This window comes from Erithacus rubecula (genome assembly GCF_903797595.1).
Source record: "Erithacus rubecula genome assembly, chromosome: 3".
NCBI classification, from domain to species: domain Eukaryota; kingdom Metazoa; phylum Chordata; class Aves; order Passeriformes; family Muscicapidae; genus Erithacus; species Erithacus rubecula.
The window spans coordinates 67,747,244-67,773,550 of record NC_136689.1 but is presented as its reverse complement, the minus strand read 5'-3'; the positions used below and the strand labels follow the sequence as shown (position 1 = coordinate 67,773,550).

Genomic DNA, 26,307 nt, shown 5'->3' with positions numbered 1-26,307 from the left:
TTTACTTCTGTTGTCCAGCAGGCAGAGTCAGGCAGTGAGAGCCCATGGGAGAGCAGGAGTTACTTTTGCTTGTGACAAGGCTGGAGCACATTTGTAGCTGCTCTCCCCTTTTACCTTACAGTCTCATCCATTTAGTGCCTGAATACATTGCCTGGAACTGAAAGGAGTTAATGGCAGCCTGTTCCAGGTATTGCTGAGCATCCTTTGTAGATGTGTGTGTTTGGATAATACCTGAAGAAACACTTAGAGAAAAATGGGAACCAAAGTATACATTAGTACCAGATGTCCCTGTGAGGTATTTGCAAGGCGAGTACCTTTGTTTCATGAGCCCAGGACACCTGGGTTTATTCCCTGAGACCTGGTTCTGGTCCTATAACAGAGAATGTAACAGAAGGACACATGGTGCCTATGCAATATTTGAAGGATGAAGCCTTGATTATATATATGTGTATATATACATATATATATATACACACACATATAATTTTTTTTTGGTACTGTTGTTTATCCTATGAATATTTTCTTAGGCACTTTAGTTTACCTGTATCATACCAAAGACTCAGCTGCTTTCCTTGTATTGGGATGTGTTCTGTGGGTGCTGTTCCTGGACTAATAAATGGATTGTAATGGCTGCACGGGTGTTTTTGTCCTCCTTCAATCCTAAATGATACGCGTCCTGTCCAGGGTGAGGCGGGAGTCAGAAACCCTTGTGGCAGAGCCCCGGGGGCGGTGTCGCTGCCCCGGGCCAGGCGGGCGCGGTCCCGCGGGTGTCGCCGGCCGGGCAGGGCTCGGCCGCGCTGGGGCTGCGCTGCGGGAGGGGAGCGGGGCGGCCTCCGCCCTGTGCCCGCCCTCGGGGCATCCTTCGGCCGCGGGGCGGCATCGGCAGCGAAGGCGGAGATTGTTCCTGGGCTCCCGGAATCGCAGCGCTTGTCGGGCAGCGTGAGGTGCGGGCTGTGCAGGGCTTTGGGTGCAGGGCTCGCACGGTGCCGTAAGGAAAGGAAAGTGAAAGCGCGCCCGGGGCTGTTGGTTTGGATGCTGGGACGGGCGGTGCGGGTGTTTTCCTTGGCACAGAGCTTGATAAAAGAGCATTGGCGAGCTGCCGTGCCGATTGCGTGTCTGCAGGAGAGAGCTGGCAGTGATACTTGGAATTTGTGTGGGAGGGCTGTGCAGGAAATCCCCAAATTCTGGTATAAACTCCTCCCCGTATTTGGGTCGGAAAGGAAGCATCAAACCCGACAGTTCTGCTTTAAGAAGTGTGGGGAAAGCTGCTGTGTGAGTGGAAGGCGTGGGGGTGCCGTGTCTGTGAGTCTGAAGAAATTGAACGTGGATTTGCCAGTAGAAATCCTTCCAAATTCCAGATATAATGCGAGGAATTTTGTTTTGTTTTGCTTTGTTTTGTTTTGTTTTTTCTTTTACTGTATAAATGCCATGAAGTTGGAGTGAAAAGTGAAGTTATGGGTAATGTGGGGAAGAAATATCTTCTTCTGCTGTGACTGATATTTGCTTGGTGTGGCTGGGGTTTTAGGGGTTTTGGGAAGTATTTTTTATGGGGTTTTTGTTTGTTTGATTGTTTGGTATTTTTGGTATTTGATTTTTTTTTTTTTTTTGTTTTTTTTTTTTAATCCATTGTTGCATTTACGGTAACATTCTTGCCGGTTTGTTTCCTTTTTTCCAAGGTCCTTTTGTCGACTTCTCCCAGCCCAGCTGGCAGGTTCAAACCCAGCGTGCACACACAGACACAAGCTGCAGGTACCACTGAAGGTGTGTTCACTTACAGAAGATAGGAGTTTCAAGTTCTACTGTTCTGCTGTCTGACTTTGGCTGTGGTTGCTCTAAAAAGGCAAATTGTTTTCTGTGTGAAGTCAAGAGAAACTTGTTTCAGGAAGTTCTTATCAAAATTGTTGTAGTGACTAATCACCTCAAATGATGACACACTGTGTAGGTATGGGATTGAAATCCAGTAGCGGACTCAAAATGGATGAATTAATTCGAATGTGTAGGATGGGATCTCAGGTGCTTATGGCACCAAATCAGTCTCCAGTGAGGTGATCATTTTGCAACCTTTGCTGCCTGGAAATGACTGTTGTGTATTTGAATAAATGAGCTCCATTCTTGTTCTGTGTTTTATGTGCCAGGCTCAGAAGCATGGAAAGCCTCTGTGCAGCAAACACCACTTTTGCACTGGACCTGTTAAGAAAGCTGTGTGAGAAGAAAAGTGGTCAGAATGTGTTCTTTTCACCATTTAGCATTTCTTCTGCTTTGTCTATGGTTTTGCTGGGCTCAAGAGGTAGCACTGAAGCCCAAATACGAAAGGTAGGTTAAAATAAAGTTAGTGGATGGCATTTGATGGGATCATATGAGCAAGAGATGGATCTTACAGTCTGTAATGTGCACTTTTACTAAACTGGAATTTCCACTGTGGTTTGAGAGATCAGAGCTCTTCCTGTGGTGTGTGTATGAACAGAACCCATTTTCTTTGTTTTCTAGTGTGAGTTTTGTTCATTATCAAATAAAGATGTTCCTGGGTTTGGTTTTGGGGGGGATTTTTTGTAGTTTTTGATGCCGATCTTCCTTAATATGTAATCATGAGGTGCCTGGAATTTTTTTATTGATTAATTGGTGGCTACAGAAATTATTGTGTTTCCTTCCTTGGGCTTAATATCACATGATACCTTTTCTGAAAATGAAGAGAGACACATAAAATTATTTTTAAAATTCCACTGTCTACATTTCACACCAGTATCTGAAACTTGATTTCCTCCTCTTTAAAAATTTGCTCAGGTAGCACATATCTCTTGGCATGTGTTTTATGTAGGACCTGACAATATTAAGTGCAGAATCAGTCATTATGGTTTGGATGTTTGCTTCCGCTACAAAGTGGGAGAGGAGTATAAACCCATAATTTGTTTCTAAATCCTTTAAAAAAAGTTTCTCAAAAATAAATGTTGTTGCCATAGTTGGAGATACTCAAAATCCATCTGGACACAGTCCTGAGCTACCAGCTGAAGATGTCCCTGCTTGAGCAGGGCTTTGTAGCAGATTGTCCCAAAGGACCCTTCCCAGCTCAGAAATTTTCTGTGATCCAGTAGTGCTTGGCTTGAGGCAAGGAAAATCAGGACTGCTGCCTCTGCTGCTCCTGAATTTATTATTTCTGCAAGCACTGAGGATGTTGGTCTTTGTGCAGGTGCTTTCTCTGAACAATGTTCAGGATGCTCACAATGGGTATCAATCCCTTCTGTCTGAAATTAATGATCCAAACACCAAATACATCCTGAGAACTGCGAACCGACTGTATGGAGAAAAGACTTTTGAGTTTCTTGCAGTAAGTAGCCATTAAATTTGTGGCATTTCATGGGATAATGTACTTGCTACCACTTTTCTCTGGAGGTGAATGGCAGGGTTTAGGGTTTGCCTTCCCTATTTTCTGTGCTGACAGTCAGGAATGCAATTGCTTCTGACACAGCCTGGTGTCTGAACTTGGTGGAGAATCTTGTGTAAATAATTTATATTTGTATTCTAATTGGACCTGCCAAGCAGGGTAAAATTCATCAGTGTCACTTGAGGGTTCTGTGATCCCTCCATATATTTTGCTGTGGGACAAATGGTTGATGTATCTCTTGGCAAAAGACTTACCAAAAAATTTAAAAATTCATAGGTCGTGTCCCTGAAGCTCAAAATAAAAACAAGAAAAAATCCCCACATTATTGTCAATGGAGTGTAGAAGTTTGTAGTAGAGTGCCTAAGCCATAAAAATAGTATGAGTTCCTAGTTCAAAAATGTGATATAATTCCTAGGAAGAACTTGTAAGCCAGAACTTCAGTGGCTCTATATGAAGCTGGGGAAGCTAAGCTGACAGATTGCCTTGGGAAATGTAAAGATCATCTGTGTCTGAATGAGAGTAAAATCTCTTGCTGAAAATGTGTTGTGACTGTCCCTGTTAGTCGTTTATAGAGTCGAGTCAGAAGTCCTACCATGCTGGCCTAGAACAGATGGACTTCCTGCATGCTTGGGAGGATGCCAGGAAACAAATCAATGGCTGGGTGGAGGAGAGGACTGAAGGTGAGTGCTTTGCCAAGTGCCCAGTTGTGTTAAATGGCAGCCATGGTTTGGGTAAACACCTACTTCAGGATGTAGCACTGTGAATTCAAACCACTGAAATTTCGAGCTGTTGCTGTGTGTGGTACATCATTCTCTTCTCTATTGTGTGTTAATTACAGAGTGCATAATATACTGGATAATATGAGATATAATTAGATCCATGTCAACCTATTAATTAATGTGGGTGTATTCTTGGTATCCTAAAGGAAAAATTCAGAACCTGTTGGCAGAGGGGATTCTGGATTCTCTGACCAGACTTGTGTTGGTGAATGCCATCTATTTCAAAGGCAACTGGGAAAAGCCTTTCAGGGAACAGAATACCAGAGAAAGGCCATTCCACATTAATAAGGTATGATGTGCTAAAACCCTGACTATACCTGGTTAGGTGGATATTGTCTGAAATGACCACCTTTAAGAAGAATCTACTTTTTCTCAAGCAGTGTTACCTTGGGTATGCTATATGAGATTCCTTATGCCCTCTTCCTGTCCTAGGAACACCCTCTCTGCTGGGTTTCTCTGAACTTTCACATAATTACTAGAATCTTTTATAGAGCAAAAAGATGTGAAAACTTGTGAATTTATGTCTTCTTCAGTCATTGCTTTCCTGCTGCATTTCTGCCCCTGAGCCAATACAAAATAAATGGGAAAGAAATTTCTTTTGAAGAGCTGTGTTGTGTGCAGTCTTGTTTTTAGAACGAGATCAGTGCTCTTGGGGAAGACTTGGCCCCTGGCATGGGCAGCCATGGCTGCCCCTCAGGATCCCCTGCAGCTCTGGGTTGGCCTCCAGAAGTCTTTAAAAAGAATTGGTCATGTGCCTTCCTTAGCTCAGCTGCTTGAAGCAACAGTTTTGGAAAATCGAAGCTCTCATGCCTGTCTGGAACTGTCTATTCCCCCAATGGTGAAATAAATCCAAGAATGTTTGATAGTCCTCATAGAACTTTAAAATAAGGGAATATTTCTGCTACCCCAGACTACCTGCAGCAGGAATTAGTGACTGTTGGGCTGACTGGGTTCCTGACACCTTACTCTCTCCCTGTGGGAATGTACTGAAAAACATGCAGGAGTATCCAGAGGCATTATTCCATTTTCTGTTTCATGAAGCTGTATAAACTTAAAACTGGGTTTCTAGATGCAACACCAACAGGATATAGGGATGATGAATAATCAATCTCCTTTTGTGTTCTGGTTGAATATTGTGCATTATGTTTACCTCCTGCTTTCCAGAAGAGAGTGATTGGGCTGCACTCTGTGGTGTGTGATCAGTTCTTCTTGGTCAAATCCTAAAAGACCCTGAGTAGCTTGCTGCCTAGTTCATAGTTGGAGAGCAGCAGAGTAGCTGAGCAGTAACTGTTGACATCTCTTGATTTCTAGAATGAAACCAGACCTGTGCAGATGATGTTCAAGGAGGCAAATTTTAACATGACCTACATTGGGGACTTCCATACCAAAATCCTTGAGCTGCCCTATGTGGGTAATGAACTGAGCATGATCATCCTGCTCCCTGATGCCATCCAGGATGGATCCACAGGCTTGGAAAAAGTAAGTTGTTGATCTGAGTGCAAGGACAGCCTGAATCCTTCCAGGGATGAAAGTCTGATATTGCACAGAGATGTGCAGTTCAGTTGCAGAGCAATGGTGTCGCTGGTGCTCAAGGCCAGCAGAAATGTCCCTCTGCTGGCTGTCCCCAAAGTGCCTGCCCCCTATGGCAGTGCTGCTCCTTTAGGCAGAGGCTCTGGAGGAAGAGCTGGCCCTGCTCAGGGACAGAGGTCAGCTATGGTTGTGGTGAAGGCACAGTATGGTGATGATGGAATGTGGAGGGGGATTTTGGATGGGCTCTTTGGAAGTCCTGTGGCTTGTCCTACAGGTGTTGTGTGCTGAGCAGCTGGCAGGTGGTGTGTGGCTCACTGCCTGGAAAGAGGCTCACAGGAAAGGGCAGGAGGTCTTTTGAGGTGAGGGTAGCATACAAATTTGGGCTGTTTGGTACTCTGGGAAATAAGTTTATCAATACAGTTTCTTGAGTCTTTAATTCTGCTATAAAAATGAAAAGCAAAGCCCCACAGTCTTCATGCCGAAACCACAGAAAGGGAAAGATGCATGATATGTGATGTGTGAAGAAACACAAAGAAATCACTACGTGGGCTATGAAATGTTGATTTAATTCACATTATAATTAAGTAAATTTGGAATTTTTCTTCAGCTGGAAAGAGAACTTACATATGAGAAGCTGATGGATTGGATTAGACCTGAAGTTATGAACTCTAGAAACGTGAGGGTGTCTTTACCCAGATTTAAACTGGAAGAAGATTACAATCTTAAACCTATTTTAACAAACATGGGGATGCCTGATGCATTTGTTAAAGGGAAGGCAGACTTCTCAGGAATCTCATCTGGGAACGAGCTGGTGCTCTCTGAAGTGGTTCACAAGTCCTTTGTGGAAGTCAATGAAGAAGGAACTGAAGCAGCTGCTGCCACTGGGCTGGTCATGAATCGCTGTGCTGTTGCGAGAGTTCCGGATTTCACTGCTGACCATCCCTTCCTCTTCTTCATCAGGCACAACAAAACTCACAGCATTTTGTTCTGTGGCAGATTTTGCTGTCCCTAAGGAGCAGATATCTTAGTACCAAAGGTGCCATCACACAATCAATTTACATTTCTCTGAAACAAGGTGACTCGTTTTGCACTAATTGTCTCTTTCAGCTGTGCCTGAACCCTCTTGTGTCATCTTGATTTTGGGATTGGCAGGAATATCTGAGCTGTTCAGACAAACACAGCACCTGCCATGTCCATTCCCTCCTGCACCTGGGTGCAGAGATCTCCAGGTTCTTGCTGACACAAGAACCATCCCACTTGTTCCAGGGGCACCTCCTTGGAGCTTGACTTCACTTCTGTTGTCCAACAGGCAGAGTCAGGCAGTGGTAGACCATGGGAGAGGAGAAATTACTTTTGCTTATGACAAGACTAGAGTAGATTTGTAGCTGCTCTCCCCTTTTACCTTACAGTCTCATCCATTTAGTGCCTGAATACATTGCCTGGAACTGAAAGGAGTTAATGGCAGCCTGTTCCAGGTATTGCTGAGCATCCTTTGTAGATGTGTTTGGATAATACCTGAAGAAACACTTAGGGAAAAATGGGAACCAAAGTATACTTTAGTACCAGATGTCCCTGTGAGGTATTTGTAAGGCGAGTACCTTTGTTTCATGAGCCCAGGACACCTGGGTTTATTCCCTGTCACCTGGTTCTGGTCCTATAACAGAGAATGTAACAGAAGGACACATGGTGCCTATGCAATATTTGAAGGATGAAGCCTTGATTATTTATATAATATTTTTTGCTGCTGGTGTTTATCCTATGAATATTTTCTTAGACACTTTAGTTTACCTGTATCATACCAAAGACTCAGCTGCTTTCCTTGTATTGGGATGTGTTCTGTGGGTGCTGTTCCTGGACTAATAAATGGATTGTAATGGCTGCACGGGTGTTTTTGTCCTCCTTCAATCCTAAATGATACGCGTCCTGTCCAGGGTGAGGCGGGAGTCAGAAACCCTTGTGGCAGAGCCCCGGGGGCGGTGTCGCTGCCCCGGGCCAGGCGGGCGCGGTCCCGCGGGTGTCGCCGGCCGGGCAGGGCTCGGCCGCGCTGGGGCTGCGCTGCGGGAGGGGAGCGGGGCGGCCTCCGCCCTGTGCCCGCCCTCGGGGCATCCTTCGGCCGCGGGGCGGCATCGGCAGCGAAGGCGGAGATTGTTCCTGGGCTCCCGGAATCGCAGCGCTTGTCGGGCAGCGTGAGGTGCGGGCTGTGCAGGGCTTTGGGTGCAGGGCTCGCACGGTGCCGTAAGGAAAGGAAAGTGAAAGCGCGCCCGGGGCTGTTGGTTTGGATGCTGGGACGGGCGGTGCGGGTGTTTTCCTTGGCACAGAGCTTGATAATAGAGCATTGGCGAGCTGCCGTGCCGATTGCGTGTCTGCAGGAGAGAGCTGGCAGTGATACTTGGAATTTGTGTGGGAGGGCTGTGCAGGAAATCCCCAAATTCTGGTATAAACTCCTCCCCGTATTTGGGTCGGAAAGGAAGCATCAAACCCGACAGTTCTGCTTTAAGAAGTGTGGGGAAAGCTGCTGTGTGAGTGGAAGGCGTGGGGGTGCCGTGTCTGTGAGTCTGAAGAAATTGAACGTGGATTTGCCAGTAGAAATCCTTCCAAATTCCAGATATAATGCGAGGAATTTTGTTTTGTTTTGCTTTGTTTTGTTTTGTTTTTTCTTTTACTGTATAAATGCCATGAAGTTGGAGTGAAAAGTGAAGTTATGGGTAATGTGGGGAAGAAATATCTTCTTCTGCTGTGACTGATATTTGCTTGGTGTGGCTGGGGTTTTAGGGTTTTTGGGAAGTATTGTTCATGGGGTTTTTGTTTGTTTGATTGTTTGTAATTTGATTTTTGTTTTGTTTTGGTTTTTTTTTTTTTTTGGTAAGCCATTGTTGCATTTACGGTAACATTCTTGCCGGTTTGTTTCCTTTTTTCCAAGGTCCTTTTGTCGACTTCTCCCAGCCCAGCTGGCAGGTTCAAACCCAGCGTGCACACACAGACACAAGCTGCAGGTACCACTGAAGGTGTGTTCACTTACAGAAGATAGGAGTTTCAAGTTCTACTGTTCTGCTGTCTGACTTTGGCTGTGGTTGCTCTAAAAAGGCAAATTGTTTTCTGTGTGAAGTCAAGAGAAACTTGTTTCAGGAAGTTCTTATCAAAATTGTTGTAGTGACTAATCACCTCAAATGATGACACACTGTGTAGGTATGGGATTGAAATCCAGTAGCGGACTCAAAATGGATGAATTAATTCGAATGTGTAGGATGGGATCTCAGGTGCTTATGGCACCAAATCAGTCTCCAGTGAGGTGATCATTTTGCAACCTTTGCTGCCTGGAAATGACTGTTGTGTATTTGAATAAATGAGCTCCATTCTTGTTCTGTGTTTTATGTGCCAGGCTCAGAAGCATGGAAAGCCTCTGTGCAGCAAACACCACTTTTGCACTGGACCTGTTAAGAAAGCTGTGTGAGAAGAAAAGTGGTCAGAATGTGTTCTTTTCACCATTTAGCATTTCTTCTGCTTTGTCTATGGTTTTGCTGGGCTCAAGAGGTAGCACTGAAGCCCAAATACAAAAGGTAGGTCAAAATAAAGTTAGTGGATGGCATTTGATTTTATTTGATTTTATTTGATTTTTTGAGCAAGAGATGAGTCTTACAGTCTGTGACGTGCACTTTTACTAAACTGTGGTTCTCACTGTGGTGTGAGAGCGCAGAGCTCTTCCTCCTGTGTGTGTGTTAACCAAACCAATTTTCTTTGTGGCTTTTTGTGTTTACTTTGTTCAGTATGAGATAAAGAGGTTCCTGGGTTTAGTTGTGGGAGTGTATTTGTAGTTTTCGGGATTGATTTTCTTTAATATATAATTAGGAGTTACCTGCAATATTTTAATTGATTAATATTCAGCTGCAGAAATTATTTATTTTCCTTCTTGGCTTGGGCTTAATATCACATGATACCTTTTCTGAAAATGAAGCGAGACCCATAAAAATAAATTTTTAAAATCCCACTACCTACATTTCAAATGGATAACTGCATCTTGATTTACTCCTTTTTAAAAATTTACTCATCTAGCATATATCTCTTGGCATGTGTTTTATGTGGGAAGTGACAATAATAAGTGCAGAATTAATCATGTTGGTTTGGATGTTTTCTTCCTTTGCATAGTGGGAGAGGAGTATAAACCCGTAATTTATTTCTTTGCACTTTATAAAAAGTTTCTCAAAAATGTATGTTGTTGACACAGTAGGAGATACTGAAAATGATCTGCACACAGTCCTGAGCTACCAGCTATAGATGTCCCTGTAGCAGATTGGCTCAAGGGACGCTTCCCAGCTGGGCCATTCTATGATCCTGTAGTGCTTGGCTTGAGCAAGGAAAATCGGGACTGCTGCCTCTGCTTCTCCCTACTTTTGACTTGTGCAACATCTCTCTGGTTACATCAGAAATGGCTTGCATGATAAGCTCCAGATGGGCAGAGTGGTGAAAAAAATCTTTTGGCTCTAAGTCACAGTATTTAACTTAAATTAATTTTCATATAAAAACAGTCATGCTGAAGCAAGTGTGTTTAGAGCAGTTATGGACAGTGCTGTGGATATTGATCTTTGTGCAGGTGCTTTCTCTGAATAAAGCCCAGGATGCTCACAATGGGTATCAATCCCTTCTGTCTGAAATTAATGATCCAAACACCAAATACATCCTGAGAACTGCAAACCAGCTCTATGGAGAAAAGACTTTTGAGTTTCTAGCAGTAAGTAGCCATTAAATTTGTGGCATTTCATGGGATAATGTACTTGCTACCTTTTTCCTCTGAAGGTCAATTCCAGGCATTGGGTTTTGCCTTCCAACATTTCTGGGCTAGGAGCCAGGCGTGCTATAGATTATGCCAGAGTCTGGTGTGACCTTGGTGGAGAATCTCGTATAAGTAATTTGTGTCCTGAGTGGATAAGTGATGCCAAGCAGGGTAAAATCCATTAGTCTGCACTTGAGGGTTCTGTGATCCCTCCATATATTTTGCTGTGGGACAAATGGTTGATGTATCTCTTGGCAAAAGACTTACCAAAAAATTTAAAAATTCATAGGTCGTGTCCCTGAAGCTCAAAATAAAAACAAGAAAAAATCCCCACATTATTGTCAATGGAGTGTAGAAGTTTGTAGTAGAGTGCCTAAGCCATAAAAATAGTATGAGTTCCTAGTTCAAAAATGTGATATAATTCCTAGGAAGAACTTGTAAGCCAGAACTTCAGTGGCTCTATATGAAGCTGGGGAAGCTAAGCTGACAGATTGCCTTGGGAAATGTAAAGATCATCTGTGTCTGAATGAGAGTAAAATCTCTTGCTGAAAATGTGTTGTGACTGTCCCTGTTAGTCGTTTATAGAGTCGAGTCAGAAGTCCTACCATGCTGGCCTAGAACAGATGGACTTCCTGCATGCTTGGGAGGATGCCAGGAAACAAATCAATGGCTGGGTGGAGGAGAGGACTGAAGGTGAGTGCTTTGCCAAGTGCCCAGTTGTGTTAAATGGCAGCCATGGTTTGGGTAGACACCTGCTTCAGGATGTAGCACTGTGAATTCAAACCACTGAAATTTCAAGCTGTTGCTGTGTGTGGTACATCATTCTCTTCTCTATTGTGTGTTAATTACAGAGTGCATAATATACTGGATAATATGAGATATAATTAGATCCATGTCAACCTATTAATTAATGTGGGTGTATTCTTGGTATTCTAAAGGAAAAATTCAGAACCTGTTGGCAGAGGGGATTCTGGATTCTCTGACCAGACTTGTGTTGGTGAATGCCATCTATTTCAAAGGCAACTGGGAAAAGCCTTTCAGGGAACAGAATACCAGAGAAAGGCCATTCCACATTAATAAGGTATGATGTGCTAAAACCCTGACTATACCTGGTTAGGTGGATATTGTCTGAAATGACCACCTTTAAGAAGAATCTACTTTTTTTCAAGCAGTGTTACCTTGGGTTTGCTATATGAGATTCCTTATGCCCTCTTCTTGTCCTAGGAACACCCTCTCTGCTGGGTTTCTCTGAACTTTTACATAATTACTAGAATCTTTTATAGAGCAAAAAGACAGGTGATAGAACTTATGAATTTACATCTTCTCCAGTCATTGCTTTCCTGCTGCATTTCTGCCCCTGAGCCAGTACAAAATAAATGGGAAAGAAATTTCTTTTGAAGAGCTGTGTTCTGTGCAGTCTTGTTTTTAGAAGTAGATCAGTGCTCCTGGGGAAGACTTGGCCCCTGGCATGGGCAGCCATGGCTGCCCCTCAGGATCCCCTGCAGCTCTGGGTTGGCCTCCAGAAGTCTTTAACAAGAATTGGTCATGTGCCTTCCTTAACTCAGCTGCTTGAAACAACAGTTGTGGAAAATTGAAGCTCTCATGCCTGTCTGGAACTGTCTTTTCCCCCAATGGTGAAATAAATCCAAGAATGTTTGATAGTCCTCAAATAAGTCCTTTAAATAAGAGAATATTTCTGCTACCCCATACTACCTCCAGCAGCATTCAGGGACTGCTGGAGTGACTTGTTTCCTGACACTTTGCTCTCTCCCTGTGGGAATGTATTGAAAAACATGCAGGAGTATCCAGAGGCACTGTCTCATTTTCTGTTTTGTGAAGCTGTAAAAACTTAAAACTGGGTTTCTAGATGCAACACCAACAGGATATAGGGATGATGAATAATCAATCTCCTTTTGTGTTCTGGTTGAATATTGTGCATTATGTTTATCACATGCTTTCCAGAAGAGAGTGATTGGGCTGCACTCTGTGGTGTGTGATCAGTTCTTCTTGGTCAAATCCTAAAAGGCCCTGAGTAGCTTGCTGCCTAGTTCATAGTTGGAGAGCAGCAGAGTGGCTGAGCAGTAACTGTTGACATCTCTTGATTTCTAGAATGAAACCAGACCTGTGCAGATGATGTTCAAGGAGGCAAATTTTAACATGACCTACATTGGGGACTTCCAGACCAAAATCCTTGAGCTGCCCTATGTGGGTAAAGAGCTGAGCATGATCATCCTGCTCCCTGATGCCATCCAGGATGGATCCACAGGCTTGGAAAAAGTAAGTTGTTGATCTGAGTGCAAGGACAGCCTGAATCCTTCCAGGGATGAAAGTCTGATATTGCACAGAGATGTGCAGTTCAGTTGCAGAGCAATGGTGTCGCTGGTGCTCAAGGTCAGCAGAAATGTCCCTCTGCTGGCTGTCCCCAAAGTGCCTGCCCCCTATGGCAGTGCTGCTCCCTTAGGCAGAGGCTCTGGAGGAAGAGCTGGCCCTGCTCAGGGACAGAGGTCAGCTATGGTTGTGGTGAAGGCACAGTATGGTGATGATGGAATGTGGAGGGGGATTTTGGGTGGGCTCTTTGGAAATCCTATGGCTTGTCCTATAGGTGTTGTGTGCTGAGCAGCTGGCAGGTGGTGTGTGGCTCACTGCCTGGAAAGAAGCTCACAGGAAAGGGCAGGATGTCTTTTGAGGTGAGGGTAGCATACAAATTTGGGCTGTTTGGTACTCTGAACAAGGCGTTTATTAATAAAGTTTCTTGAGTCTTTTGTTTCTTTATGGAAATGAAACCCCTACAGTCTTCATGCTAGTCCCAGGGAAAAGAAAGGTGCATGTTATATGCAGCGTGAAGGAACACTCAGAAATCACGACTTGGGCTTTGTAATATTGATTCAATTCTCATTGTAATTCAGTAAATTTGGAATTTTTCTTCAGTTGGAAAGAGAACTTACATATGAGAAGCTGATGGATTGGATTAGACCTGATACTATGAACTCTAGAAATGTGAGGGTGTCTTTACCCAGATTTAAACTGGAGGAAGATTACAATCTTAAACCTGTTTTAACAAACATGGGGATGCCTGATGCATTTGATAAAGAGAAGGCAGATTTTTCAGGAATGTCATCTGGTAAGGATCTGGTGCTCTCTGAAGTGGTTCACAAGTCCTTTGTGGAAGTCAATGAAGAAGGCACTGAAGCAGCTGCTGCCACAGCTGCAGTGATAGCGATGTGCTGTGCATTTGTGGAAGTTCCGGATTTCACTGCTGACCATCCCTTCCTCTTCTTCATCAGGCACAACAAAACTCACAGCATTTTGTTCTGTGGCAGATTTTGCTGTCCCTAAGGAGCAAATACCTTGCCACCAAAGGTGACATCACACAATAAAGTTACATTTTTCTGGAACATGACTTCTTTTGCACTTATTGCCTCTTTCACCTGTGCCTGAAGCTTCTGTGGTCTTGATCTTTGGCTTGGCAGAAATAACAGAGGTGCTCAAACACATCATCTGCCATGTCCTTCCACTCCACCTGGGTGCAGAGATCTCCAGGTTCTTGCTGACACAGGAACCATCCCACTTGCTCTGTGAGCGCTGCTTCTGTGCTGGACTTCACTTCTGTTGTCCAACAGGCAGAGTCAGGCAGTGAGAGCCCATGGGAGAGCAGGAGTTACTTTTGCTTGTGACAAGGCTGGAGCACATTTGTAGCTGCTCTCCCCTTTTACCTTACAGTCTCATCCATTTAGTGCGTGGATACATTGCCTGGAGCTGAAAGGAGTTTTTGGCAGCCTGTTCTGTTATTGCTGAGCATTCTGTGCAGATGTGGGGTTTTGGCTAATCAAGAACATTTTTGGAAGAGATGTCCTTAGCGGGTGTTTATGGGGTGAGAACTTTTATTATGGGAGGTCTTGAGTTTATTTTGCAAAAGGTGCTAGATGGGCCTATCCTTTTTTCAGTGCACAGTAATCCAGCTGTCTCAAGTGAAGGAAACAAAAGCATTTTTTTCAGGGGAGAGGGATGAGTCCCAGCAATTTTATCACCAGGATTCATGCTATACGCTCCAGTTAAAGAGCTGGTTGTATCTGCCTTAAACCAATATGGGCAGTATACTTGGGGATGTCCTGGGAGCCACACCGAGGGCTGATGGAGAAGAAAGATCACGATAAACCAAAGGAAACTCCCCATGCAGTTACTTTCTTTGAAGTGAAAAAGAAAAAAATAAAAAAAGGCATGAACTGACTTTATAAAAGATGAATGTGAATAAAGACACAGGGTGGGAGGGCAGAGAGAAGCCTCCTTGGAGCAGCCGGGCTGCGCTTTCCCCTCGGGTCTAAAACACCTGGATCTCTTACCGCTGGCGCAAGCTGGGGGTTGTTGGTTGATCCCACTCCCGGATCTGTCCCTTTTCTCCGCCGGGGAGCCGGGACACCCGGCCGGGAGTGGCCGTGGTAACGCCGCCCCGCCCCGCCCCGCCCCGGCGGGGTCCCCGCAGGTGGCAGCGCGGTGTCACTGCTCAGCTCGGCTCCTTCCGATCCATCCCATCCCATCCCAAGCCGCTCCGCTCCGCGCTGCCCGGCAGGTAGGCGGCCAAGGGGAGATTTGTCCGCTTCTCGGGGAGTGGGCACTGTCGAACAGCTGGTTTGGGTGAAAGGCTTGCGCAGTGAGCAAGTGAAGGTAAACGAAAGTGAAAGTACTCCTTGGGGCTTGGGTTGGGATATTTTTAGTGGTGCTGGTGGCCTTTCTTTAATCTACAGCTCGGTAAGAACGTCGCAAAGCTGCCGGGTGTTTATCTGTCTGGCGCGGAGGAAGCCGATGGTGATATCTGGCAATCGCTGTAGGAAAACTGTGCGGGAAACACCCACATTTTGGTGTAAACTCCTCCACGCAGCTGGAGAAAATAACAAACCGAGAGTCCGGCTGCAAGCAAGCACCGCATCCAGCACTGGCCCTGGCGTGGGCTTTTGTGCCTGACCCGGCCCTTGCCCTTTCGGGCTGCTCGTGAGCATCTCCCCGAAATGCATCGCTGCTCAGTGCTGCAGCTGTGCCTGTTCGGCGCTTGGCTTGTGTGCTCGCCGGTCGGTAGGTCACCTGCAGCCCCGGAGCCCCCGGGATGTGGATTTTTGGCATGAGGTCGGGCAGGTTGCTGAGGGGTGTCTGAATGTCCCTGAGCAGATGCTTTGAATGTCCTCTGTGCACTGTAGAGGAGCAGAGGGAATGCTGCCAGAGGGAGAGAGCCCTGGCGTGTGCTGGGTCTGTGAGGCTGGGGGACTTTCGCAATCCTACCAGCACATACGCTTCCAATTTCAGATCTGCAGGAAAAGAATTTTTAAAAACAATGTCTATAAAGCTCGTATAATAAAGAAGGTTGGAGTACACAGTTCACATGGAAAAATTCCCCGCTTTTCCAATGCGACTGGTTTTTTTAAAAATAAGGTGCACTGACAATATTCTTGCTGTTTCTGTAAGCAGCTGCATCCAGTTTAATCCAGTCTTTACTGCATGAGTCACACAAAGTTAGACAAGGTGTTTGAAGAATGTTTCCAGGAGTCCTTATCAATTGTTCTATTTTTCAGCTATAACCATGGAGAACCTGTCTAATGCCAACAGCAGATTTGCACTTGATCTGTTCAGAAGGTTCAGTGAGGCCAACCGAACAGAAAATGTCTTCTTTTCTCCTGTCAGTATCTCTGCTGCTCTGGCCATGGTCCTTTTGGGGGCCAAAGGTAATACGGAAGCCCAGATGTTGAAGGTTAGTAAAATAAAATGGTCATTAATTTTATATTTTATTTACATTGAAAAGGATTGTGTTTTAGAGGGGGGAAGATGAAATGAGGGTATTTGTATTTGTTCAGGACAAGACTTCACTGAGTCTTCCTCAGACTCTGCAGCTAGTTACCCTCTGCCTACCCTGCTCCAGAGCCCTCTGTCTATATTTCTTATGGCCCTTGTTGCCCATTTAGTTTCAGTAGTTAATTCTTGACAGAGGAAGCTAATTACATTAGACAGTCTCCTTTTGAATGGATCATAACTTCCAGCAGCAAGGCTTTGTGAGTTTTTGTGAGACATTTTAACAAGCTGTTACTTTATAACACAACATCACCAATGGTATGTTAATTTGTAATAATTCTGTGTGTTTTTGTGAAAAACACAGTAGCATTCTGTAGTTTTATGTCTGAAGTGTAACAGTTACGATGATACATGGTGATGCTGTTGAGTATCAATCTCTCACTGACAGGCACTGGGATATCTCAGATGAGTTAAGCCTGCATAGTTATCCTTATCATAGTTTTAGGGTACATAAGATAGTTTAAAAAATCCTCCATATAAATTGCAAAAATGTTGCATATAGGAGTGTGCCCGTTTCCACTGAAATCTCTGTCATGGAGGGGACTCAGTCACTGTTATTTTTACATCCTCATTAGGCTAATGTCTGCAAAAAGGTGTGTGAATCTCCTCGTTGGAGCCATCATCATGCATTTGCTTATGAATAATTTCACCTTTGTATTCTGGACTTTAGGAGGAACTGTTTTAGACTGTTGAGTGTTGCTATGCTTACTCAATAAAATTACTTTCCTACTACACTTGTTCAAACAGACTTTGAACGTATTTCATGTAATCAGACTGACAGCCCCACCTAGGATAAACCTACTGACAGCAGAAATCATGCAAAAGGAACTCGGGGGGGGAATAAATGTCTTTCAACACAGTCATTCTCATCAGGGTATGTTCCTGTACCATAATACTTCACTTATGAACACAGTGCTAATTAAAGAGGCAGCGATTAGCAATTGTCAAGAGCTGTTTGCAAGGAAACAAAAATTTGTTTCCGGGATCATAACTCCATTGTAAAGTTCCCTCAGTGATGTTCTTGCTCAGCCATTCACCTGTACAGCTTACACTGAGGTGGCAAAGACTGACCAAAAACTCAGTGAGAGAAAGAGAAGGCTTTCCTTTGAATCCAATCACTGCTTCACAGAAGTCACTCCTAGTGGCAAACACATGATTTATGTCCTTGCTTGGCTGTAGCCTTCCCTGTCCATGAGGTCTGGCAGCTTCTGCTGTCATATCTTTAAGTCTTGGCCAACTAGCTTGCCTCTGGAAGAGGAGGTCCTGGTAAAGAGATATTGCAGTAAGGCATTCGATCTAATACATACTTTTATTTATATATATATATACACACACATATATATATAGAGAGAATGAATATATATATAGAGAGAGTGTATAAATATATATATATACTATATATATTTCTATATAAATAATATATTTGAAGTGCATATATATTTATGGAGTTATACTTTCATATAATTATAAAATATAATTGCTCTAAGTTTTCTTAATGCCTCACCTATGATAGTGCTGATTATATATTCTGAAAATACACATCCCCAGGTTCCCTTGGTCCAAAGGGAGAACCAAGAAAGCAAAAGAGTCTCCATGGCATCATCTCTCTTTCATTCCTCATCTGGGAACGAGTTCCTGGGCCCAGTGGCCCACAGAGAGGCCCACAGAAATGCAAACAGGAGTTGGGGTTGTGATCAAGAGCTTCAGCTGTGACTGTGTATAAACCAGGAGCGCAGTGCAAGTGGCTGACATGGGCAGTGTATCACTGAGGGACAATTTGATTCTTTCTTTGGGGTTTACAGAAGTCTCCAAGCAGCTTCCAGCCTTTTCTTTTTCTTCATTACCTACTGGGTCCTACCCTGCTGCATCAGACTTATTCTACAGATTCACCCTACATTCTTTCAAGACAGTATTAACAGCAGCTAGTTCACTTCTTTTTATTCCAGACTCTTCATCTTGATGAAGTTGCAGATGTTCATTCAAGATTCCAGGCTCTGACAACGGACATGAACAGAAGCAATGCTCCCTATCTCTTACGGCTGGCCAGCAGGCTCTTTGGAGAGAAGTCCTACAGCTTTCTGCCGGTACACTGCTGCACATCAGGATGGCATGTGGTGGGATCTGGGGTGGAAGTGCAGCTGCTGGAATATTTTTGAAGTAGAACTATTCCCAAGCTTATTTCTGAACACTTCTGGGAAGTTGACAAAAGTGCTTCGTACTTGCAGCGTGCATTTCCATGGCTGTGGGCGTCTGTGCCTCTCACCTAAGGGGTGTAACACAGCAAACGCTTTTCTTGTTCACTTCTGCTGTTCCTGTCCTCAAGAGAACAATCACTTGTCTATGTTCTCAGTTTATAGTAACTATCATGACATCCCACACAGTTGTAACCAGCTTTTTAGATTGAAGCCTGTTTATTTGGGAGGGGATATCCAATATGTTTTAACAACATGCCTCTTCACAATTTTGTGTGCAAGTAAGTTAGGTTTGTCTCTCTTCAGCTATTTTGTAGAGCTTTGTTTTATCCTAGCTGTGCTTTAACTTGTTTCAGGAGAATGATAGGTAAATATTGCAACACCTGCAGGAAGCACCCCATCAGCTCTAGAGATGGATGGTCTATTATGAGGCTTACTCTAAGAATGAGGAAAAAACCTTTTAACTTCAGGACTCTCCCAAGCAACACACTGTTAGAACCCCACCTCAGCACTTGTGACTATCTGAGTACACCTTATCTACCTGATAATTAGATGTTTTCTTATCTGCATGCAGTGAAAGCTATTCTTATCATTCCAAAATCTAGGATTTCCTGACTAATACACAGAAATTATATGGAGCTGATTTGGCTACAGTTGATTTTCTTCAGGCTTCTGATAAAGCCAGGAAAGAAATTAACCAGTGGGTTGAGGAGAAAACTGAAGGTAAATTACTTTTTTGTTAATAACTGGCAGTGTTTCATATCTTGGGAGCAGGAATGATATCTTTAGAACAGCTTAATTCTGCCCTGGAATACTCATTTGTTGCATGGACAAAACCAGAAATTAGCTAAGCAAGACATTTAAACAATTCCATAAGTCCTGAGAATTTTCCATTTTGTTCTTGTGTTCAGGCCATGAGTGCAGGAGAGATGCCTAAATACAGAGATGTAGTCATGAGCAGGAGAATTTGTTTTAGTCTGTCTTGTATATATATTGTATATATATGTATATATATTTCTAAATTCATGTGGGTGTTCTGTAGTTCTTGTACCATGGGTAGATCAGTTGCATGTGACAGTTCAGACTAAAATTATTACGTTTTCATGAAATCACTGTTTATCAAAAGTGTGTATTAAGAAAAGATATGGTGGAGTAGAGAGATAGATACTGGAATACACGTTGTTACAGGTGCAGATTTATTTTATATTTGTCTTATTTTTATGGCATCAGTTTATCAGGGTATATTTTACCCTTATATTTATGCCATCAACTTACTACGTGATTTTTTTCTCTGCTGCCTCTGAAGGCAAAATCCCCAATCTGCTGCCTGAAGACTCAGTTGATAGCCTGACCAAGCTGGTTCTCGTGAATGCTATTTATTTCAAAGCAAACTGGGCAAAGAGATTTCAAGAAGCTGACACCACTGATGCACCATTTCGGTTAAACAAGGTAATACAGATAATCCTGGTAGGACATATCTAGTGAAAAGGTCTAATAATATAGGTGGTAATGTGAAGCTTTGCTCATAGATAAAATAATTAAGAATTACAGTGTAATTTATTAATATTTTAATTATTTTTATGGATTTTAGGTGGTTTTTTTTATTTTTTATTCAGCAAGCTATTTGTTATCTCACTTCCTAGAATAGTATCAGAGACAATTCTAACCTATGGTTTAGGACCTAGTAGAATTTCTGTCTGCAGCAGATAAGCAGCTATATCTGTTTGTGGTGCTAGGTAAGCTGTCTTAAAATGACATGACATTTGATTAAGCCCCATCTTCATGTTCTATATTCTGCTTATGTTAACAGCTTTAAAAGTTACTGTATGCAGTCATCTGCTTTATGCTAAACACAGCTGATCTTTGTTGGCTTAACGTTTTCATACAGCAATTTGAAGAAACTGTTTTGGTTTCTGTGAGGACTGTGCCATATAAGCCAAAGGAGAACCAAATATAATACAAACCCATTATTTCTTCAGAAGAAATTGTTATTAAACAGGCTGTCAGAAGTCTGAAAAAAAGTTTTATAATGGAGGACAGTGTTTACATAAATGCAGTTTTAACTTGCTTGTTTCCTATTGGTTCTTTAAATGAGTGTTTCCTTAACAGTTACTTTTGGTGCCTTTTATCCACCCAGAATGAAAGAAAGACAGTAAAAATGATGTATCAGAAAAATGAATTTAATTTTGGATACATCCCTGAAGAGAAGATCCGTATTTTAGAGCTGCCTTATGATGGAAGGGAACTTAGTATGATCATCCTGTTACCTGATGACACTGAAGAGGACTCCACTGGACTGCAGAAGGTGACCCATCTAAGATAATGCACTTGTTCAATGTTTTTAAGTTCAGCCATTCAAAATTAAAGCCTTAGTGAACTCATGTTCTCAGGGCACCAGATCTATCTGGTGCATTTTTAGACAACTGTCTATCAGTACAGCAATAAAGAAAAAATGGATGTACTGCATCAGGAAGAGAAGCTGTGTTCTGATTAGCTTGTGTTTTCATAGTTTGTGTTCATGTGTCCTCTGCTGAACTGAACCATGATGAAGACTGAAAATAGAGTTAACTGTGAGAATTAACTTGCCTCAATTGTTTTTAATGACAGAATTCATCTCTCAGTAGCTTTGAAAGTCTTTCTTTTCTTAACCATGAAGTAACAAGACTGTTTTCCATTAAATGTCCAGCTTCTTTGAGCTCTCTGATTATGATTTTTGTTACTTGTTTTTAATTAGGTAATTCCATTTAGATAGATTAAACATTAAGAAGACTGGCATGTTAACAGTTCAGGTTTTCCCCTTCTGTACATTGCAGCAAGAAGCAAATGTCTGCATTACTTTGTAAAGTAAAAAATGCACTGACTCCACTTAATTTTAATAGTATTTTTGTGATCTCTATATAACTGTCAAAGATATGAGTACGTTCATTTTTGCTTAATTGCTTTACCATTGCATAATGTTCTATAAATGAAGCCTCATAAATGTTACTGAAAATGAAATACTACACTGGTGGTAAGTAAAGCTCTCTGTCCTTTTAATTCTAGATGGAAAAGCAGCTTACCTTGGAGAAGCTCCAGAACTGGACAAAGCATCTGTACTCTGCTGATGTTCACGTGCATTTGCCAAAGTTTAAGCTGGCAGAAAGCTATGACCTTACAGCAGATTTAGCTGCTATGGGCTTGCTGGATGTATTTAACAGTGGCAAGGCTGACTTGTCAGGAATGTCAGGGACACGTGACCTCTTCCTCTCTAAAGTTGTCCACAAGGCTTTTGTGGAAGTGAATGAGGAGGGCACAGAAGCTGCAGCTGCCACTGGTGCTGACATTGCTCTGCTCTGCCTTCCCATAGAAGAGGATTTCAATGCTGACCATCCTTTCCTTTTCCTTATTCGCCACAACCCAACACAAAGCATACTTTTCTTGGGCAGATATGCTTCCCCATAAAAGAAAACAGCATTTGCAGCAGTTCCTGCTGTTGTTAATGAAGGCTTTCTTCCTGAATGAGTTAATCCTCCTGTCATGAGTTCCTAGTAACTTGACTGAGATTCTGCCTTTCCATTAAAACAACCTAGAGAAAATGAGGAGTAATATAATTTTCTTTCTTGAGATTGACATAATCTTTAATTGAACAAGGAAAATCTTGGAGTGGAAATAAATTTTCTTGGAGGAAATGCATGTCTCTTAAAGCACAGTATCACCCTTTATGCATCTTCACATGGGTTTTTCTGTGTTGACAGCTCCTCATTGATAACCAGTCACTCCTTAATAATCCAATCATTCCTTATAAAAAAATACTAGGCTGTTCTTGCAAAACTATTCCTCCCCTAAAGTCCTGCTTTACAAGAATACTGTAATAAAATTGTTCTAGGCAGCAAAGAGCACGTCTCAAACAGCTGGGTTTACCCAGTTCTGTCATGAAATAGAAGGTCAGATAACATTTGTTTAGAGACATCTATTAATAGAGAAAGGATTAAGCTATTTAAACAAAAGTAACCCCTCAAAGCTAGTAGCCATAAAAATTGCAACACAGCTTTAGAACGAGGAGAAAAAATGAGTAAGAACTTTAGGTGACATGTTTAAAGAGGATTTTTTAAATTCACATCAAATTGTTACAAGAAAATGTTTCAGGGATTAGAGGTTTTAGGTGCCTTTTCTAATGTTCAGAAGCTGCCAATATGACATTAGGTTCTGGCCAGAGCTTATGTCATTCCCAAAAGATACTTTAGCTTCCCAGAGGAGGACTGAGTATAACCTGCAAGAAAGATCTGATGTATTTCTCTTTATGTATTTCTCTTTATGTACAAGGATTCTACATTTCCTAAGCTGACTTCCACTACCTCTTCATGCACAAACCTCTGATACTGTACCACAGCCTTATTCCTGGTAGCCAATTTAATTACATACTGTCATGTTCTGTGTTTATTTTTGGAGGTTATTTGATTGTATCTTGGGTACTGTAACATTTACCTGTACAGGCTCAGCTCTAAATGGGGCACTATACTTTACATCATTGCAAACTGTGTTTTAATCTTGTCTTTAAGCAACAAATAAAAGTCTTTTACTTAAACTTTTGTTCAAAAACAGGTTTTTTGTATGCAATTTAGTATTTCAGAGTACCAAAATAACTGCCTGAAGAGTAGATCCAAAGAAAACCAATGGGCAGCAGGTGTGACCGGCTGCCTGAAGTAGTAGACAGCATTTGCCAAAGCAAGGGTCAAAAACTCCATTTTAATTACCTTCTTATCTTTATTTGCACAAACCCAGTCAATGCATGCAAGATACTGAAGGCTTTTAGGGCAGCAATTACCACAAAATCAGAAGAAAGATAAAACCTTGCATAACTGTACAAATCAGCGTAGCTTCAGGAGGAGGCTGATGTCTGTATTTACTGTGTTGGTGTAGCATTCAGTAACTGAACTGTAACTCAATTACATTGAGACAAGTTTGGTTTTCCACAGACAGGGTGCATAAAGCAAAATATCAGCAATAAGAATCTCAATAAAATCAGCATCAAAGCTCAGCAACCCTACCGGCCAATATTCCCCTCCCATAATTTATGTCCCACAATAAAATTATTGTGTTTTTCCTTAATGCTCCTTGCTTTTTTTCCTGTGCTCTTGTTGGAACAAATGATTGACAAGGGCTAACTCCAACAGAGAAAACTGGCATGCTATCCATATTCACATTTCTAAATAATAATATGCTGCTTCAACTACTTCTTGAGAAGATTTTGTTTGTAGAACTACTGAATGGACACAGGCCTCACAAAGTTCAAAGCAGGGTAATTTTGTGTACAAGATGTTTTAACTGAGGAAAATGGCAGAAAATACAATTTTAATGAGCTAAAGAGATACAAGATAGACTGAAACATCAGAAGTCTCACTATAAAATCAGGAGTTTAGCCTTAATCTTAGTAAAGTAGCAGTCATAAATCCACATCCACGGCATAAAAAATACTGCTTGCAAAATCTTTGATTTATATTAATCATTAGGAACACAACATTAAAAAGTCAGCCTGACTGCAGTTAAACTTTCCAGGAAGGAACTGGTAAATCCTTCAGCACCTTGAGTACTTGAGTACCCTGTTCAAAACCAGTTTGCACTGCTGGTTTGAATAGACAACATGTGAGTTTCTTCCAGTGGAACAGAGGATTACAGGAGCTGGATTTCTCCCTCCATTTTGGCCTCTTCTAAGCAGACCAGCCTTATTATATAACAAGACAAAACTCTGAGAAATATTTGGTTACTGTGCTGTGATGAGTAATTCAGTCTGCTTCTAACAGACTTCCTAGGAAAGCCCTTTGGTTTTGCAATTTAAACAGAAAAACCACCACCACCCACCACCAATTGCCTGCTTTTTGTCTGATTCATACAGTTATCTCTGCATTTTACGTCACCTTGTACTAGAGATAAATTTATTAGAGATGAATTTACCAGATGGGTTAACTCAGAGCATATATAGTTATATTTCTGCTGTTAAATGTTTGTATGTGTCTGCATATGATCAAAAACCTCGTAAAATACATAAACCTGATCAAGTCTTGGAGATGGATGTTTGTCTTGATTTACTATGGTTTATTACAGAAATAAGACCAGTCCAATTCTCTTGCACCTACTGATATAAAAAGGTGCAACTGAAATCAGAACCTCGCTTTTGGTCTGGGTTTCCTTTTATTTTTTTTGTTAGATTTTTGTTGTTAATGCTGTTTTTGGTGTTGTTTTTTTTTTTCTTTTAGCTGTAGTGAACCATTAGTTCTGTCATATTATCTCGTGGTACCATCTAAATGCATGTTGTTAGCCATATTCATTAAGAGGCCTACGCAATCCCAGACTACTTAGCAACAATAAAAGATAAAAACCACAGCCAAAATCCTGGGGAGTGGAGCTGAAATATGCTGAACATGCAGGGTAGCTGCTGGCAATTCAGACAATGAGCTCATCACAGCAGCCACAAAATGTATCCTCAGGGTAGAGAGCAATTCAAACAATCAGCTCATATAAACACTCCCGTTTTTAAGTGATATGGAAAATGGTATGCAGTCATTTTGGTCAAGCACTTTTCTCTCAACATGAGAGAAAATGCTCACAGAAAAGGGAAAAAAATGCAGTCCAGAGTTTAAACTGAGGGTTTCAACTCTTTGTGCATCGAAAACAGAACAAGAAAAATAAAATTCAAGTAATGATTTCACATAAATATTTAGTATAAAAGCCCAGACAACTCCATGCCAGCCCTATCATCCAAATTTTTATTTGTTAGAGTCAAACAAGCTAAATGATGGAAATAATATTCATTAGGTAATTTTCTAAATTTCTGTAATGAAACTCATTTGGGGCATTATTTAATTGATATTTCTATTGTGGCTATCCATATCTTTCACATGGGTGTAAGTACTGAATTTCCCAACATGCAATGGCTATGGTATGGCCTTTCTCATGATCTGTGTAATTTCTTAGAGGGATAACTTATGTAAGAGAAAAAGAGACCATGGTATGGTGGATTTTGATGGTGTTCCTTACAGCAGAAGCAATTGTTACTAGATGGGATCCAAATTTTCTAGTGACTGCAGTATTTGGTATTTCCTTTAAGCTCTACACTCTGAAGAGTAAACAAACACACCACTATACCAGCATGCAATTCATAACCATTTTTGCCCTTCAGAGAGCTTCTCAGGGTCAACCCCAGGTGGTCAAAAGTCAGAAAACACAGAAATGTGCTCTGTGAATTTTTAATTTCACTCTTTCATCTTGTGCTTTTGAAGTAGTTTCACTAGGGGATTGGCTTCTGCTTGTTGAAAGCAGCATTGCCAGTCCTGTATGGAGACTGCCTCAACTGCACTGAGAGGAAATGGATGGCTTTGCATTGGGTCTGTTTTGGAGGAATGGGAGGTGGTGTGGGGTGAAATATTCACCTCTGAGTGCATCTGGTCCTGATGGAATTTTTAATGGAGTATGGAGCTCTTTAAACAGAGGAGACAACCCTCTCCTATCCCTAAGAGGATCTAAAAGAGAGGCACACCAGCTGCAGGGAGAGAGCAGGAAGCAGGCACTCTCCAGTGCTGCTAATTACCACAGGGAGGAAGGGGAAAGGTAAATAATACTTGGCTTGGAGAGGAGCCATGAGCACGATGGCTTTGAAACATTAACTTCTTGTTACCAATATTCTGGTAGCCCATTAGACAGCATGGTCTGATGGATCTGACCTGAGGGGCACAATTTCTGCCTCCATCAGAGGCTGAGGAATGAAGCACCACCTCTGAACCCTTTGCCAACCTGTGCTGCCCTCTGAAGGTAAGCACATGCTGGCCAGATTTACTCCAGCACTGGAAA

General features: G+C 42.2%; 2 protein-coding genes across 3 annotated transcripts; both read left to right on the top strand.

Moving 5' to 3' along the window:
• The first annotated feature begins 798 nt into the window (after positions 1–798).
• LOC306799971 (serpin B6-like) lies at positions 799–6,782 on the top strand. Of its 2 annotated transcripts, XM_079301656.1 has the most exons (8): positions 799–944; positions 1,700–1,786; positions 2,142–2,313; positions 3,185–3,322; positions 3,942–4,059; positions 4,305–4,447; positions 5,470–5,637; positions 6,296–6,782. In XM_079301656.1, exons 3-8 carry the CDS (start codon positions 2,146–2,148, stop codon positions 6,698–6,700), a joined length of 1,140 nt encoding a protein of 379 aa, XP_079157782.1. In that variant the 5' UTR covers positions 799–944; positions 1,700–1,786; positions 2,142–2,145; the 3' UTR covers positions 6,701–6,782. The 2 variants fall into 2 exon arrangements, with proteins under 2 accessions (XP_079157782.1, XP_079157781.1); XM_079301655.1 differs by lacking the exon at positions 799–944 and having other exon boundaries at positions 1,642–1,786.
• Positions 6,783–8,570: 1,788 nt separating this feature from the next.
• On the top strand, positions 8,571–23,047 carry LOC306798950 (uncharacterized protein). Its single transcript, XM_079299358.1, has 14 exons — positions 8,571–8,718; positions 9,074–9,245; positions 10,277–10,414; positions 11,032–11,149; positions 11,395–11,537; positions 12,566–12,733; positions 13,385–13,789; positions 15,355–15,523; positions 16,018–16,193; positions 18,238–18,375; positions 19,089–19,206; positions 19,790–19,932; positions 20,621–20,788; positions 21,526–23,047. Exons 2-14 carry the CDS (start codon positions 9,078–9,080, stop codon positions 21,922–21,924), a joined length of 2,451 nt encoding a protein of 816 aa, XP_079155484.1. The 5' UTR covers positions 8,571–8,718; positions 9,074–9,077; the 3' UTR covers positions 21,925–23,047.
• The last annotated feature ends 3,260 nt before the right edge of the window (positions 23,048–26,307 follow it).

Coding starts and splice junctions, on each gene's coding strand:
- LOC306798950 (XM_079299358.1), top strand. CDS start 9,078: ATGGAAAGCCTCTGTGCAGCAAACACCACTTTTGCACTGGACCTGTTA. Junction 13,790..15,354: donor GTGGCAGATTTTGCTGTCCC/TAAGGAGCAAAT, acceptor TAACAAACCGAG/AGTCCGGCTGCAAGCAAGCA. Junction 19,207..19,789: donor GGTTGAGGAGAAAACTGAAG/GTAAATTACTTT, acceptor CTGCCTCTGAAG/GCAAAATCCCCAATCTGCTG.
- LOC306799971 (XM_079301656.1), top strand. CDS start 2,146: ATGGAAAGCCTCTGTGCAGCAAACACCACTTTTGCACTGGACCTGTTA. Junction 4,448..5,469: donor GGCCATTCCACATTAATAAG/GTATGATGTGCT, acceptor CTTGATTTCTAG/AATGAAACCAGACCTGTGCA. Junction 5,638..6,295: donor GATCCACAGGCTTGGAAAAA/GTAAGTTGTTGA, acceptor ATTTTTCTTCAG/CTGGAAAGAGAACTTACATA.